The sequence below is a fragment of the Gambusia affinis genome, linkage group LG15 (genome assembly GCF_019740435.1).
Source record: "Gambusia affinis linkage group LG15, SWU_Gaff_1.0, whole genome shotgun sequence".
In the NCBI taxonomy this organism is placed as follows: domain Eukaryota; kingdom Metazoa; phylum Chordata; class Actinopteri; order Cyprinodontiformes; family Poeciliidae; genus Gambusia; species Gambusia affinis.
The window spans coordinates 12854354-12869129 of NC_057882.1; the positions used below are offsets into that span (position 1 = coordinate 12854354).

The window sequence follows — 14776 nt, forward strand, 5'->3', positions numbered from 1 at the left end:
TGTCAGGATGCAATCTTAAGATGTCTTTTTTGCAGAGCAACCATCTTCTAAATATGGCATGCCTGAAATGCCAAATACAGGACACATTAGGAAAAAAATCTGTCATGTCAAAATGTTCCATAGGTTGTTTATTTGTTTGCCAGATGGGATGACTTCATATACCACGAGATGAGCTTCTCAAAATCCTTCAGTTTTATTTTGTAAACAAGTCTGTTGACAGTAAAGTCACCCTTTCTCTACTGTTTACATTACATCACCAAATAATATATTTACTGTTTTTGATCCATAAAGGTTAGTTACTTAATGATGCATAAGATTAAGGGGAAAGTTATCTCTGCACACATTCAATAGGGTTTCAGGACAAAAAAACAAAAAAAAACAGACAGCATTGTGATGTTCCAGTTCATTCAACATCCTTTGTGAAGAAATGTTGAGGAGGGACAGAGATCTGCTTTCCTCGAGAACACGGTTTGGGTAACCTTTGAGCACACAGTCTGGCCAGTAAACACCTCACTAGTCCGGCTTCAACCAGCCTGAAGCCCCTCCTGTCTGCTCCCTCCCCGGCAGCCTCATGAAACGAGACTAAGCATTCAGACTCCTGGCACTCTGAATGCCACAAACATGATTCGCTTCTGAGAAAGAGATCATTTCCATTGCTCTATAAATAAAGATCATAACACTGCTCCTCTAATAGGATAACTGCGTCACTTAAAGGTCAGTGGGACACAGTGCCTCGGCAGGGAGAACTTTATTTTTTCATCCACACACCCATTTGAATGTGAACCTTGTCCTAATTTTTTATTTTTTTTTTTTGCTTGTTATTTGACGGAGTACAAAGCATCATCTTTCTGATCATTAGAAATCTAAACCATTTCAACTTTTCATTAGTTCTTTAGTACCAATTCATTTTCAATAAAAGCGTTTGTGACATAAGGTGTTTCGAAACATGGATGAAGAGCTGTTTTACTGACACAGCAGACGGACCTACGTACCATGAATGACTCAGCAGTTTGTTCGTTGCTTTTGATGAATTAGGATGGTGGCTTTTGCTTCACAGCGTTCTTATTCGAGGAGCAGAAAAGCTGATCTAAGATGATTAACTGGCTAAATATTTTTTGCGATAAGTTGCTTCAAGAAACAAAGAGCACAGTAAACTTATCTAGTATTTTTATCATGACATTTAACAATTAAATACTGTTGCTGTAATTTTGATGTAATTAAAAAAATAATAATTTTTAACAACACCCCACCACCATCATGACTAAATCCTGCCTGATTTTCAGAAATCATTGCATCAATAAATGTATTTTTGTTTACAAAAAGCTAGTATTTTAACTGGAGTGTGAACGTTTCTGACAACCACGCCACATAGTTTTTAAACATAAAAATCCTGAGTATGCGTCATAACTCAGCAGGACACCATGAAGGGTGAACTATTTGCACACCTGAAAACTGAAGGTTCTGCCTTCCCTTTGTGTAAGTGAAGCTCGTAAATACAAAGCAGGTCACTGCGAGTTTGCATGCAGACTTTTGAATTCCATTCTAAACTTTACCAGGAGACAATATTGCAACAGTCTAGAAACAGATTTTTCTAAGTCACTTTGCTTCTCCTTTCAATGATACTGATGAGAGTCTCCAGTGCAGAAACTTGTTTATCAAAGGCTTGTTTCCATTATGCAACCCTGAACCTTCTCCCACAGAACTCAATTACCTCAACCCTCAATATTCCCTGGGCTGTGATGTGTTGCCGTCAATCCAAGACAGAATAAATACATTTCATAATGTGTTGACTACATAACTTTGATAAAGTTACTCCAAATTAAGTCCAAATTTGAAACTTTAGCAATGTTAAATGTTTCATAGACGCAAACTTTACTTACATCCATGGTAAAAGAGATTGTCAAACAATTAGAAAAACAGTCTGATGTTAGTTTTACAGTCATAATTTCCGATTTTATCAGTCTTTGGTAAATAAAGAAAAACTGAGAGGGGAAAAGAACAGTCCCACAACAGCAATGTGGTACCATGCAGGAGAATATGTCTGAAGTTGGAACAAGACTTCAAAACATCAGAAAGCCCACATAAATGAATCCTTTGAACACAACAAAACCACGACTTTGTTCTAAATTTGTAAATAATGATTTTCAGCTCACAGATATCTGCAAAACCTTTTGCCTGTGTTGTTTATATTTCAGAATCTTTGTGTCTAAAAATGTGGAAAAGGTTTGTACATTTTCCATTCAGGCTGAACAAAATCTCACCTGCATTTGCTACACATAGGCCATTTCTTGTGCAAAACATGAGCTATCACATTATTTTAAATCTAAATTAATTTAAAAGTTTTCATTTCATTTACTGCAGTACCAGTTTTCCTTCACAGTCTTACCATTATCACCGCACTTTTAAAACCCTCAATCTGTTATATTTGATCAACGTATCTCTATTTTGCCTTAAAAACTCAGTTGCATGTTGAACTAAACAATAATCAAAACAAAAAATCTACACAATTTCCCACAAAGTATTTTCTATAAAACGCAGCTAAAGTTGATTGTTTAATTCCGGAATATTATACCGCCATCTTGTGTTCAAAGTTGGAAAAATATGCCAAATAATTCACAAAATACTATAAAGTGACTTACTAAAGTATTAATACTCCTCAAACTGCTGCAGACGCGCGCGCGTATACACACAGATATATATATATATATATATATATATATATATATATATATATATATATATATATATATACACAGATATATATATATATCTTAAGAGACAGTGGGTCTCTTAAGGACCCACTGTTGGTTTTTAACATCTTTTCAGTAAAAAATATATATATATATGTATTGTTGAATTTTTGTGTACACCGTTATTTTATTTTATTTTATTTTATTTTATTTTATTTTATTTTATTTTATTTTATTTTATTTTATTTTATTTTATTTTATTTTATTTTATTTTATTTTATTTTATTTTATTTTATTTTATTTTATTTTATGGCCGATAGGGGGCAGTAAAACTTCCACCAGCTTATTCACTTATGACTGTGGGAAGGAAAACAAAGAAGACGAAGAAACGCACTGAGAAGAAGAGGGCTAGCTGGTTGCTAATTTAAACAGAGCACCTTATGTAATGTGTCATTAAAGTCGGTGTTCCTGTCAGAAAAACATCATATGCGGCTGAAGAAGAGGAAAACCATCACAAACATTTCCTGACACAAGCCAACTCTTTGCTGACAGCATGGAGAAGCAGTTGCATTTGAACCTGCTAGCATCCAGACCCCCTATGGCAGGTGGTTTTCAGTCCGGGTCCAAGATGAAAATGGGGTGAGTCAACTGGCTTATTACATCGGATTTCGCGCTGTTTAAATGTCCTGTTTAAGTTTAGCTACTATTAAACTAACGCGGTGGCGTTTCTACACCCGAAAGTTGGACCTAGCTCGTAGCTATAGCCAGGCTAAGTTAACCGCGGCTCTAGTTCGTTGTGAAACACGATTCTTTCGGGTCATTAATTGTTTTCTTTATTCATAAATCTAGTGTAGGTGACAGAATCCGTTGGTAAAACAGTAAATCAGAACCCTAACACACATTAACCGGGTGTGTTAAGGTTTATATCTGCATGTAGGTGACACTTCACTGCCTACATGCCTAGCTGCAGTGTTTGGTGTTTGCACCTCCCTCAGCCCACAGGCTCACTGCACCAGTTTGGATCTGTCACAGTGTAAACATTCAAACACCTTCTGTTTTTCCCGAGTTTCTTTTTGAAAGGAAGGAATTTGATTTAATGCTAAACTTGAATGGATTATAAAATACTTATTGTATTTCTAGGCTTTTTCATTGGCCCATATATTATTTGTGTTCATTATTCGGTCGTCTATCCTTGCATTTGTTCATAATCTGTTTTTCCCTTATTGCTCCATCTGTCTTTAATTTGTCCTATCATCTATTCACCCAGTTGTTGTCAATCTATTCATCCACCATCCATTCATAGTACATATGTTTGTAGATCTATATAACACGCCTACATCCTTGTTTTATCATCCATTTGTTTAATCACCTTAAATAATCTGTCTATGTATTCATCTATCCTTCCTCTTTAGTCTTTAGAAATTGTCTATGAGAAACATGATTTTTTGACACTTTAATTTATACATTAATAACATTTTGAGTTCAGTTTTATTTATGAGTAGATTATGGATTATGTATGCATTTATTTCGGCTGAATAAACTTTAGCACTTGTTTGAGAATTTGTACATTGTAGTTTGCCTCTGTTCTATTTACTTAATGGGTTGGTTTTTTTTATTGGTTTTCTTTTTCTTAACCACAATTCAGACTTTTGAATGTGTTTCTTTGGGTATTTATGTCCAACTGTAATGTTTCCATGTCATTGTCACAATTGCATTTCTTCTGTCTCTCAAACAGCATCAATTTTTTACCTCCATATTTATTCACATTTTGTTTTTGTTTTTTACCCTATGATTAGTTTTAGAACATTTATGTTCCTCATTTTGTCATTGTTTTCATTGCCTCTGGTTTTTATCTTGCATAAAGCACGTCGTATTGTTAGTTTTGTTCATCTTGTAGTGTCTTCTATCTTAATGCGTTACTAGTTTGGCTACATTATACGGGTAATGCCAAATGAAGGTTTCTTTTAAAATGTGTTTGTTTCTCTCTTACACAGACCTGGACGAAAGAAAGACTTCTCCCCCTTGCTCTGGAGTCAGTACTTTGAAACCATAGAAGATGTTGAAGTGGAGAATGAAAATGGCAAAGATATATCCTTATGTAAACCCTGATTCATTCATCCTTTACGTTGCCAAACGGAAAAACATGACAGTTGTCTTGACACCACTGCATTTGCCATTTTGGTGATTTTGTATTCAGCTGCTCCCACATGAAACCCTTTTCCACAAGACACCCTAAGTGCTGCTTGAGCTAGTCTGAAGGGAACAGAAAGTTTAGAGCGATATGTGTGTTTACTCTCCAGAAAGTTGCTGAATAATTCTGCACGCTTTGCACCACAGCATGCTGAGTTTCAGTTGTTCCTAATTGCTTCCATGTTGCTATGGTCCCGCTAGTAGCTGACTGTGGAATATCTTATTTTCATGAACTAACTCATGAAAATAAATTGGTTATTTTCATGAAAATAACTAACTCACTGAGCTCCTTAGAAGGACACTTTTTGTTGTTTTTCCCCCCACAAATGTTTGTGAAGGGAGGAGTTGCTGAGGATGAGGAGACAGCTCTGGAAGTGCTTATAGCTGGGGAAGGGAGGACAGTAATGCCACATCTGTCACTCCAGCAGCAGTCACACTTGGCAATTTTCCCAATAAATCCTTTCTTCTTTCATCTTCTTCTTTTTGTGTGTTTGGCAGTGTGAATGTTAAATCGGCTGTCAGTAATGGCGTCTCTCTAAAACGTCACGGTTCATGTGTTAAAGAATTTCTTCCTGTTTTCTCACAACAAAGTAACTGCGTGGCTATTCTGGGTTTTTTTTTGTTGTTGTTTGTTTAATCACTTGCACAGCGTTTTGTTTTTATGTCCTTGACCACCCAGAACATTTTCAGACTTTACTGCAGCGGCTCCAGCGGTCCTGTGCTGCTGCTGCTCCATGGAGGCGGCCACTCCGCGCTGTCCTGGGCCGTGTTTACCGTGAGTCTGATGAACACCGCTGCCGTCATAGACTGTCTAAATACAGACCAGCATGGTGGGAAAACCATGAGACATTGTTACATGTGTTTTTATAGGCCGTCATATGCAGCAGGATCCACTGCAGGGTGGTGGCCTTGGACCTTCGAGCTCATGGTTTGTTACACTTTTATAAAAATGTGAAAAAGTGCCATTGCTTTTAAACATAAATGTGTCAAATGTGTAAAGTAAGCATTGCCTTTAGCTTGTTTTACACCCTAACTGATTCATCAGAGTGTGGAGAAATCAGTACAGCAACACATTTCCTGTGTAAACAGAAAAAAAACAAAAAACTATTCTGATCACTGGAGCAGCTTTAACTAGCACTAATGTCTCTGCTGTTGTTATCAGGAAGTTTTTGTGGATTTAGTTGAGTTTAAAATGCCTCCTCATTATCTAAGCTGAACAGAATATGTCAGTGTTGATTTTTTTCTTTCTTAGAGAGTTCAATTATTTCATTAGCTGTTGGGATCAGATGGGTTTTTTTAAATGTGGAAACCAAAACATTTTTTTTGCCTAGAAATGACTGGAAAATAGAGAACAGAACGTACTGTGCTTGTCACTCAGCATTTAATAGTTTTATTTTCAGTGAATTTATTATAATGAGCTTCCTGTTCTTGTTTTGGTGGCATAATTGTCCATTTTTAACAGGGTTTGCATTTTTACTAATTGCGAGTCTTACCACTCTGCAACCTGTTTCTGTCACTCTTTGCAGGAGACACTAAAGTTAAAAATCCAGAGGATCTCTCTGCAGACACCATGGCAAAGTAAGTGTTTTTAAGAAGCGTGTTGAGCGGAGAAAAGTTTCCTGTTTGCACCAGTTGCATAAAACCACTGAGGATCCAAGCAGATAGAAAGTTCCAGCCATTAATCATAACAACCAGTACAGGACGTTCAGTCAGTGAACGTCGAAGGTGTTTTAAAAGTTTAAATTCATCATTCAGAGTTGATCAATCTTAACTATTTGATTTCTTTCCATATTTTCTTAATGGTCTAATAATTTTCTCTACACCTCTGAATAATCCTGATGTTTAGCTCTCCTCTTTTCTTTAAAGGGATGTTGGTAAAGTGGTGGAGGCACTGTACGGAGAGAACCCTCCTCCGATCATGATGATCGGACACAGTATGGGCGGAGCCATCGCCGTTCACACAGCCAGTGCTAACCTCGTCCCATCGCTGCTGGGTCTCTGTGTCATCGACGTCGTAGAAGGTAAACTATTGCTTTTAACCACTTGGCTGCCTCAAAGTTTAGCAGGCTTTTACTGATCTGTCCATTTTAATGCTCCTTATTGTTATTAACAAATAATAAAATAAAAAAACAGGGGTATAAATAAATAAAATATATTCTTTTCCATTAGGTACAGCAATGGACGCTCTGAACAGTATGCAGAATTTCCTCAGAAGTCGGCCAAAGACGTTTAAGTCTCTGGAGAATGCCATAGAGTGGAGGTAAGTCACAAGCACTAGGACTTAAACTATACTCTCCTCTGTTTCATTGTTTTGAGTTGTAAGACGTTATGGCCTACTTCAAGGTAAGGGAGGTGTGTAAGAGCATGTCCATAACCTCATGCCGACATTGGAAACGTATAGCCGCAAGTGTCACGGACTCCACTGTGAGTCCGAGGATTTTGGAGGAAAATCTGAGACATTTTTACAAAATAAAGCTGAAGCAGAACTTGATCCTGCGACCCAAAACATTCCAATAAATCCACAAAGAATCCTCTTTAGAAAAACTCCCTGAACTTAGTTATTCTTTTGTTTTCAGCGTGAAGAGCGGTCAGATTAGAAACATCGAATCTGCTCGAGTTTCTATGGGAGGCCAAGTGAAAAAGTATGGACTGAGCTGTTTTTTTTTTTTGTTTTTTTTATCACATTCAGTACGCCATAAATTTCTGTAACGGGTATTTGACCTCCCTCTATTTTTACTTGTGCAGATGTGAGGAACCTGCCTGCAATCCAAGTGTTTCTAATAGCATCGGCGAGGGCGTCATAGAGGAAGAGGAGGAAGAAGAAGGAGCAGAGGAATTGAACAAAAAACGAAAGAAGGCGGACGACCAAGAGGTTCAGTCTCTCTCGGTGACTTTTCTGTTTTATACAACCATTGTTTTGTTAAAAATAAAAATAATTTCTCCCCTCCAGGTCAAAAAGGAAAGCTTCTACACCTGGCGTGTGGAGCTGTCAAAGACGGAAAAATATTGGGATGGTTGGTTCAGAGGTCTGTCGGCCCTTTTTCTCAGCTGTTCTGTGCCAAAACTGCTGCTTCTCGCAGGTTTGTTCTCCTTTTATTGCATTTTTTTATCTTGTGTAATTTAGTTTCAGGGTATTTTTGCCTCTATAAAAGCAAGTTATATGATTAATCTAAGAGATGTTTCTGTTGATCTGTGTGTTTTTACAGGAGTGGACCGGCTTGACAAAGACCTCACTATTGGACAGATGCAAGGTGAAAAGAGACGAGCGGATTTTATTGTAACTGTACTGTTGGTTGAGTTTGGCTAAAATGAAAAAATGTCTGTCCACAGGGAAGTTTCAGATGCAGGTCCTCCCTCAGTGTGGCCATGCTGTTCATGAGGACGCGCCTGAGAAAGTAAGAGTTTACCTGTTTAATGATTTCTGAAATATTCAAGGCTTATTTGTGTGTTTGTTCTGTTTAACCAGTTCAGGCTGTTTGATTCAAATTCACATTATTTGTTCGTTTTTGTCAGGTAGCAGATGCTCTAGCAACATTTATGGTCCGACACAAATTCACTGAGTTTAAAGAAGGATTTCTGTGGTAAGTGAACTTTGGGTTTTTTTTGTTTGTTTGTTTGTTTTTTTCAATTATTAAATCCTGGATTGATTATTCTATAAAAGTTTTTTTTAAGCAGCCAAACAAACATTTTCCTTTTAAAGCATGAATTAAATGTATAAAATGCCCCCTTCTGCATAATGAAAATATGTAAAATGAAATCATGTGTTTACTATTAAAAGAGCCTAAATATTCAGAATGATAACTGTGACGGGATTGGAGAGGAAAACAAAAACAGAGCTCAGTTCAGTCAGGCGGCTACTCCAAATGAAAACCAGTCTGGTTTTATTAAAATGCGATAATTCTTATAATTTTAAAAGTACCTAGTATAAGTTATTTGTTACAGTTTGTTCCTTTATAGATATATTTATATTCTCACATTTGAATTTGATTTGAAAAAGAGTTAAGTCAAGTTAATGTCGGCTTTTTTAGGCAGCTAATCAGGAAAACATGCTGGAAAAGCAGCGGGAAACGTCTCGACCCTCACAGGAAATGCAGCAGCTTTAAAAACAACCTTTTCTGTTCTGGCTCATCAGCAGCTCCACGTTCAGCCTCCTAAGCTTCCCTTGTGTGCTCTTCTACTGACATAAAGCGTCCAAGCTGCTGTTTTCATCCTGCAGGCTTCATTGGTCGGCTTTTGGCAGCTTTGAAAAACGTTCACAACCCGGCTCATTAGAGACTCGGGCGCCTTGTTTGGTTTAAAGTCCTGCTGCAGATTTAAAGCCACACAGTTTCGTGCAGATGTAGAATGCAGGGAATAACTTATCCCAGCAATTTGGACAGATGAAATCATCAAAGATGTTCATATGCTGGCTACAAGGCTGAGGGATTATTGCAGCCAACTTTATTGATGACCTCAACGAATCGTAGTTCTGACTTATTGGCCCTCATTGGACCTTTGAAGAAATTCATCAGTGGTTCTGCAAAGAGGACCGTGGAGAAGTAAGAGGCTGTTCTTGCTGAGGCACAAACAAAACCATGCAGAGAGCAGAGTGAGGCCCTGGGGCCTCTTCTGTCCCTCTGAATGATTTTGTTCGGCCCTCCGATCACAAAATCAAGACTGGAGCAAATCTAAGCGCGGTTACACCAGACGGACTTTATTTTTTGAAGGAGAATTGAAGACAGATAAAAATGCATCTTTTGTGAATATTTTATTTTGTGGAAAACTGCAAGCACCACCGCCTCCCTCTGGAGGTTGCTGCAGTAAAAATAAAAACTACATTGTCTGTTTGAAATCTTGCATATTTAGAATAATGTCAAACAGATAAAAAAAATAAATAAATGTCTCAAGAACTGACAGTCAATAACACATCTATAGTGACAGTTCTGCCTTGACTCAGCTACAGATTTTGTGGACCGACGTGTTTTTGCAAAATTTTCTGTACAGAACCACTTTGATTCTGAGAAAAGGCTGAGGCTCCTACATGAATTGCTTTTGTTTGAAATGTAAAAATAGACAATGGTAAATGTTTTACAGTATCTGAGCTTTACTGTAAATTTGTGTATAATGTCTTTTTTTTTTTTTTTTTACTCTTTTTTTTTTTTTTTTCCCCAGCTAACTTCCTGTCCTGATTAAGCCAGCAGGCGTAGAAGAAATGCTTCAAGATTCATTGCAGTCATTGTGGAACTTGAACGCTATTTAAGAAAAATATTACATTATTATTACTACTGTTGTTGTTGTTTTGCTGCTTTTGTTCTGTAGATATTTTTGCCTTTCAGCTTTGCCTTGTTTTCTTTTCAACACTATTTGATTATCTTTCTTTGTACTCCCATTTTTTTATTCTCTGAAATGTAAATCTCTTGTTTTAGTGTTTTATTTTGAGTGATTGCATCACTTCACTGTTAATGTTTTGTCTCTGAAGTGTTAGTTTGATCTATAATGGCAATGATTAAAAACGGACGCAATAAAAATATGTTCAACACTTTACTGGATGTGCTTCATGAAAATAAAATGAGTGTAGCCATGTTGAGGTCTGTCTAAAAATGTTTGCATTTTTAAGTTGACGTTGAAGAATTTGGTAAATAGTGATGGCAGTTTTAGTTTGACGATTTTAAAAATACACTTAAAACAAGCGTTGATAACTTTTCGTTTAGTTTCATATCTTGGTTCTCTAACGTATTTCTAATGACTTTTCCATTCATTATTTTCAAACAGCCAAAAATATTAAAAGTAAACGATTGTTTAATTAGGACTTGCATGTTTGTAAACTGAAGTGCAGATTACATATTATTTGTTCTAGTGTCAAACTTTGGGGACTGAAAACAGGTTTTAATTGTCCCTCTGTGGACGAGCCTGGTGACAGACGTCTTACATGTCAAATAAAAACACGTGAATAATTAATGAATCATAACAAGCCTCTGAAGAGCAACGGCCTCGGAGAATGTTTTGTAGTTTGAATCCATGAACTAGTTTTGTTGTTTACTGAGGCTATTGTTTGTTTTTTTTAGCTGTCATTTGGCTTTCCAGGGAATAGTTTTCACATTAAACTCTTTTTAGATAACTCAAAGTGAGACATACAGTGTGATGGGTTTCTCTGACTTTACAGAAAAACTTTACGAAATCCTCCCAAGATGTGTTTCGCCTCTCTTATTTGGCTCTTATGGTAATATTCCTACTTTGAAAATATCCTCCTGTAAAATAATTGACCTGAACAATGACCTGAATAAGCCAACACAAATCCAGCTAGGTTCATGCTTATTACATATGGTGTGCCTCAAGGCTCAGTTATAGGGCCAAACATGTTTAGCACATTTGAAGGATTTGTATTTGTAACATTTTCAGAGGTGGTGGTCACTAAAGAAACAGATTAAATGTTAGTTTGGCATCGGCTAAATTTACACAAAATTGACGTTTGAAAACAGACACACACAAATACATCACTATACAAGAAATAAATGGAAAGCATAAATGGGTAATCTAAATAAAACTGGATGCGGAGACCACAAAATTGTGTTTGAAAACAAAAGTTGTAGTAAACAAATGAATGAGAATGTTTGTTGGCAATTTGTGACCACATTTAATTTTTCATGGGTTTGTTTATGGAATCAGTTTATCGTTGCATGCTCTACAGAACCACTACCGTATCTGGCCCTCAATACTCTAATGTCGAAGCTTTTTTTGTCACTTGGGCCCAAAAAAATGGGAATGAAAAATAAAGCAAATAAAGTACTGAATTTTTTATTTTTTTATTTTTCGTAAACGGAGATTATTCATTGTTGATTGTAAACTTTAAACCGGGTTAGGCAGATTTGCTTTATTAAAAGAAAGGAATATTGTTTTCAAATTCTTTTGACAAATTTATTCTCAGTTCTAAGAGCAGATTTTAGGGTCGCTTTCTTTAAAAATGTTTGCCAACATTTAGCCAAATTCAGTAAATTAAATAAAAGTTGATTTTGGTGTAGCAGAGTCGGTAAAAATCTCTGGATAAACATGGATCTGCTTCTCACTTTGTGTTGTGCCTAACTTTTTCCATTGTGAGAAAACGATGGTAATAATTTCAGCCTGATTTACAAATAAAAGTAAATTGGATGGATCAGATTTCTATCATTTTAAAACTGCTTTTCGGGGCCACACAAACTCAGTCCAAGGCCCACAAACGGCCCCCAAGCCGCACTTTGGACACCCCTGCTTTAGAACGTCATAAAAATCGAATCAGTTTTTCGCATAGTGTCAAATTACAATGTGAAGATATGTTAAATATGAAATTTTAAGACATACTCATCACATGCTATAACACTTTACCAGTTTGTTCATATGTAGTTTTAACAATATGTTTCAACCGGCACTTTGAATGTAAAAATGAGTTTGACACCCTGGTGAACTTTATCAGGTACAAAACTTTAAGCCAACCTTTAGCTGAAGGTGTTTTTCATACGACTCACATTATTGTGGAGGAACTTTGCCCAACTCTTCTTTGCGGCATTGCTTTTGATAAGGTCATGACATTTCAACATGCTGACTTCTGGACTTTAACTAGACTTTTGCAACTCGGATTATTTGTCAGACATTTTGCTATAGATTTTCTGCTGTGCTCCTGCTCATTGTGTTGTTGGTGACCCAGTTCTGTTAACTAACGCCTCCAAACCGTGAAAGCGGCAAACGTGCAGTACTTCTCATCGCTGAACTGACAGAAATTGAGTTTTTGTTTTGTTTTTTGTTTTTTCCCCACCATGACTAAGTTTGTCCTCATAACCGTCTCGTCCCAACATCATGTTCAGTTATCAAGCCATTCAAACCTAAAAATACCTCTGTGGTTTAGGTCTGACAAACTGTCTGTTTAAATTTGGCCCACTATTGTTTGCTGAATGGATTTAATTCAGCCACATTGGAGTATCGGGCCTCCAAAACCATCTCTGACTTGAACAATTTAATAATTGATTCACTGTTGGACAGGTGCTTTGGAAAAATTATTAATTTTTTTACATCAAGACAGGTTTGTGTGGAGATTCTTTTCTCCATAATAACCAAAATCATCACTTTAAAACAACTTTTATGTTTATTTAGGTTGTTGTTGGCTGATGGTAACGTTTGTTGGATAATCCCAAAAGTGTGACTGAAAACAGAGCAACTGTTTCATCACACCAATGAAACCCACATTTGATTGGCTGGTAAATTCAGAGGAGTGATGATGTCAGCAAAAGCAGCCTTTATCAAAAGTAAGGAGCCTGATTCTCTTCTTATATTTATCCTCCGAAACGTGACCGCCAGGAGAGGAGTCAGGACAAACCAGTGAGGAGTGAGTGATTTGTCCAAAGCACGCACACAGTTTGTTTTCATTTAGCTGAGCATGAATAACTGAACTGTTTATTTTGTTTCATATCAGAACATGAGTTTAAATTGTGTTTTGTGCTGGGTTTACTGGGTTTATGGACTGATTGATTTAGAGAAATTTGATCTTCTGACTAAACCGATGACATTTTTGTGACATCGTCAGTTCATTTCCGTTAATATTTCTCATCCAAAAGAAGTTTTAGGAGAAAAGAAAAGTTTTCTAACAGAGTGTATTGATTGAATATTACAAACTTGGATTTATGTAAATTGAATAATAAACACTGATAAGGGTAAGTACATGTAAATTGAACATTACATCATTGTGCAAAATTCTCCATCTCTTTTATGTCCTTATGGATTCTCGGGAAACCGATCCATACGTAAGAACAAGTTGACCTGTTGACCTGATTGAGCAAAACCAATGTGGTTTTTGGGTTCAGCACATCAAAACAACCCTAAAACAGATGAAGAAACCCCAGACGTTTTTTCTGGTTGTTGATCAGAGCGATGCGTGTTTGTCCTGTATTTTCAGAAAACTGAACTGGAGCCACAGGAATGAACGGCACGGAAAGTCCAAGCAGGATCCAGATCCATGTATCCGTCAGGGTTCTGCTGACTGTGCTCCCATGCCTCTTTTTCTTGTACGTTAACAGCGTCATGCTGTTCGCCCTGGTGAAAAAGCCCCTGCTTCTGGAGTCACCCCGTTACATCCTGTTTGGGCATTTGCTCTTCTCCGACTTCCTCCAGGTCCTACTGACCACGCTGCTCTACATATTCGCTCTGACCATGGTCAGAATCATCACTTGCGCTTGCATTTTCCTCATCCAGTTCACAGCCATCACCGTGAAGATGTCCCCCATCAACCTGGCTGTCATGTCTTTGGAGAGGTTCGTTGCCATTTGTTTCCCGCTGAGGCACGCCGCCATTGCAACCTCCAGGGTGACGCGTGGCGCCATCGCTGTGATGTGGACCGTGGCCTCTTTGGACTCTTTCACGCAGCTCTGTCTGTTTTTCAGCATCGGCAACAGAAGCCTCACCGCTCAGCAGGTCTGCAGGAAAAAGACGGTGTTTCAGCTGCAGGTTTACGTGATTGTGAACCAGGTTTTCACAGTCGCAAATTTCGTCCTGGTTACCGTTATTATCATTTACACTTACATTGCCACCATGGTGGCGGTGAAGTGCGGCTCTTCGTGCGCTCACAAGGCCAAAGTGGCGCACCAAACCGTGATCCTGCATGCGCTGCAGCTGTGCCTGTATCTCATCTCCACCCTGTTTAACATGATAAACTCCAGCGACCTGTTTAACTTGGACCCAGGCGTTGCTCTTTACGTCAACCACACGCTCTTTTTAGGGCTAATCATTTTCCCCAAGTTTTTGAGCCCGCTCTTATACGGCCTTAAAGATCAGACGTTCAAACACGTCTTCAAATACTACTTTACCTTTGGCTACAGATCTTCAGTAGAGCCGTATCCCAAGCCTTGATCACTAATTGGAATAAGTTGTGTTTTAATTTGCATAGTGCATGAAAA

The 14776-nt window shown here is 37.5% G+C and overlaps 2 protein-coding genes across 3 annotated transcripts; both read left to right on the forward strand.

Moving 5' to 3' along the window:
- The first annotated feature begins 3036 nt into the window (after positions 1 to 3036).
- ppme1 (protein phosphatase methylesterase 1) lies at positions 3037 to 10403 on the forward strand. 2 transcript variants are annotated; one of them, XM_044140312.1, is made up of 14 exons: positions 3037 to 3329; positions 4685 to 4778; positions 5563 to 5655; positions 5751 to 5808; positions 6407 to 6458; positions 6747 to 6901; positions 7050 to 7140; positions 7457 to 7522; positions 7626 to 7752; positions 7831 to 7960; positions 8087 to 8131; positions 8211 to 8275; positions 8394 to 8461; positions 10032 to 10403. In XM_044140312.1, the coding sequence occupies exons 1-14, from the start codon at positions 3244 to 3246 to the stop codon at positions 10033 to 10035; spliced, it is 1134 nt and encodes a 377-aa protein (XP_043996247.1). In that variant the 5' UTR covers positions 3037 to 3243; the 3' UTR covers positions 10036 to 10403. The 2 variants fall into 2 exon arrangements, with proteins under 2 accessions (XP_043996247.1, XP_043996246.1); XM_044140311.1 differs by having other exon boundaries at positions 7626 to 7960.
- A 2579-nt stretch (positions 10404 to 12982) lies between these two features.
- LOC122844641 (odorant receptor 131-2-like) lies at positions 12983 to 14776 on the forward strand. The gene has a single exon (XM_044140314.1). The coding sequence runs from the start codon at positions 13803 to 13805 to the stop codon at positions 14727 to 14729; it is 927 nt and encodes a 308-aa protein (XP_043996249.1). The 5' UTR covers positions 12983 to 13802; the 3' UTR covers positions 14730 to 14776.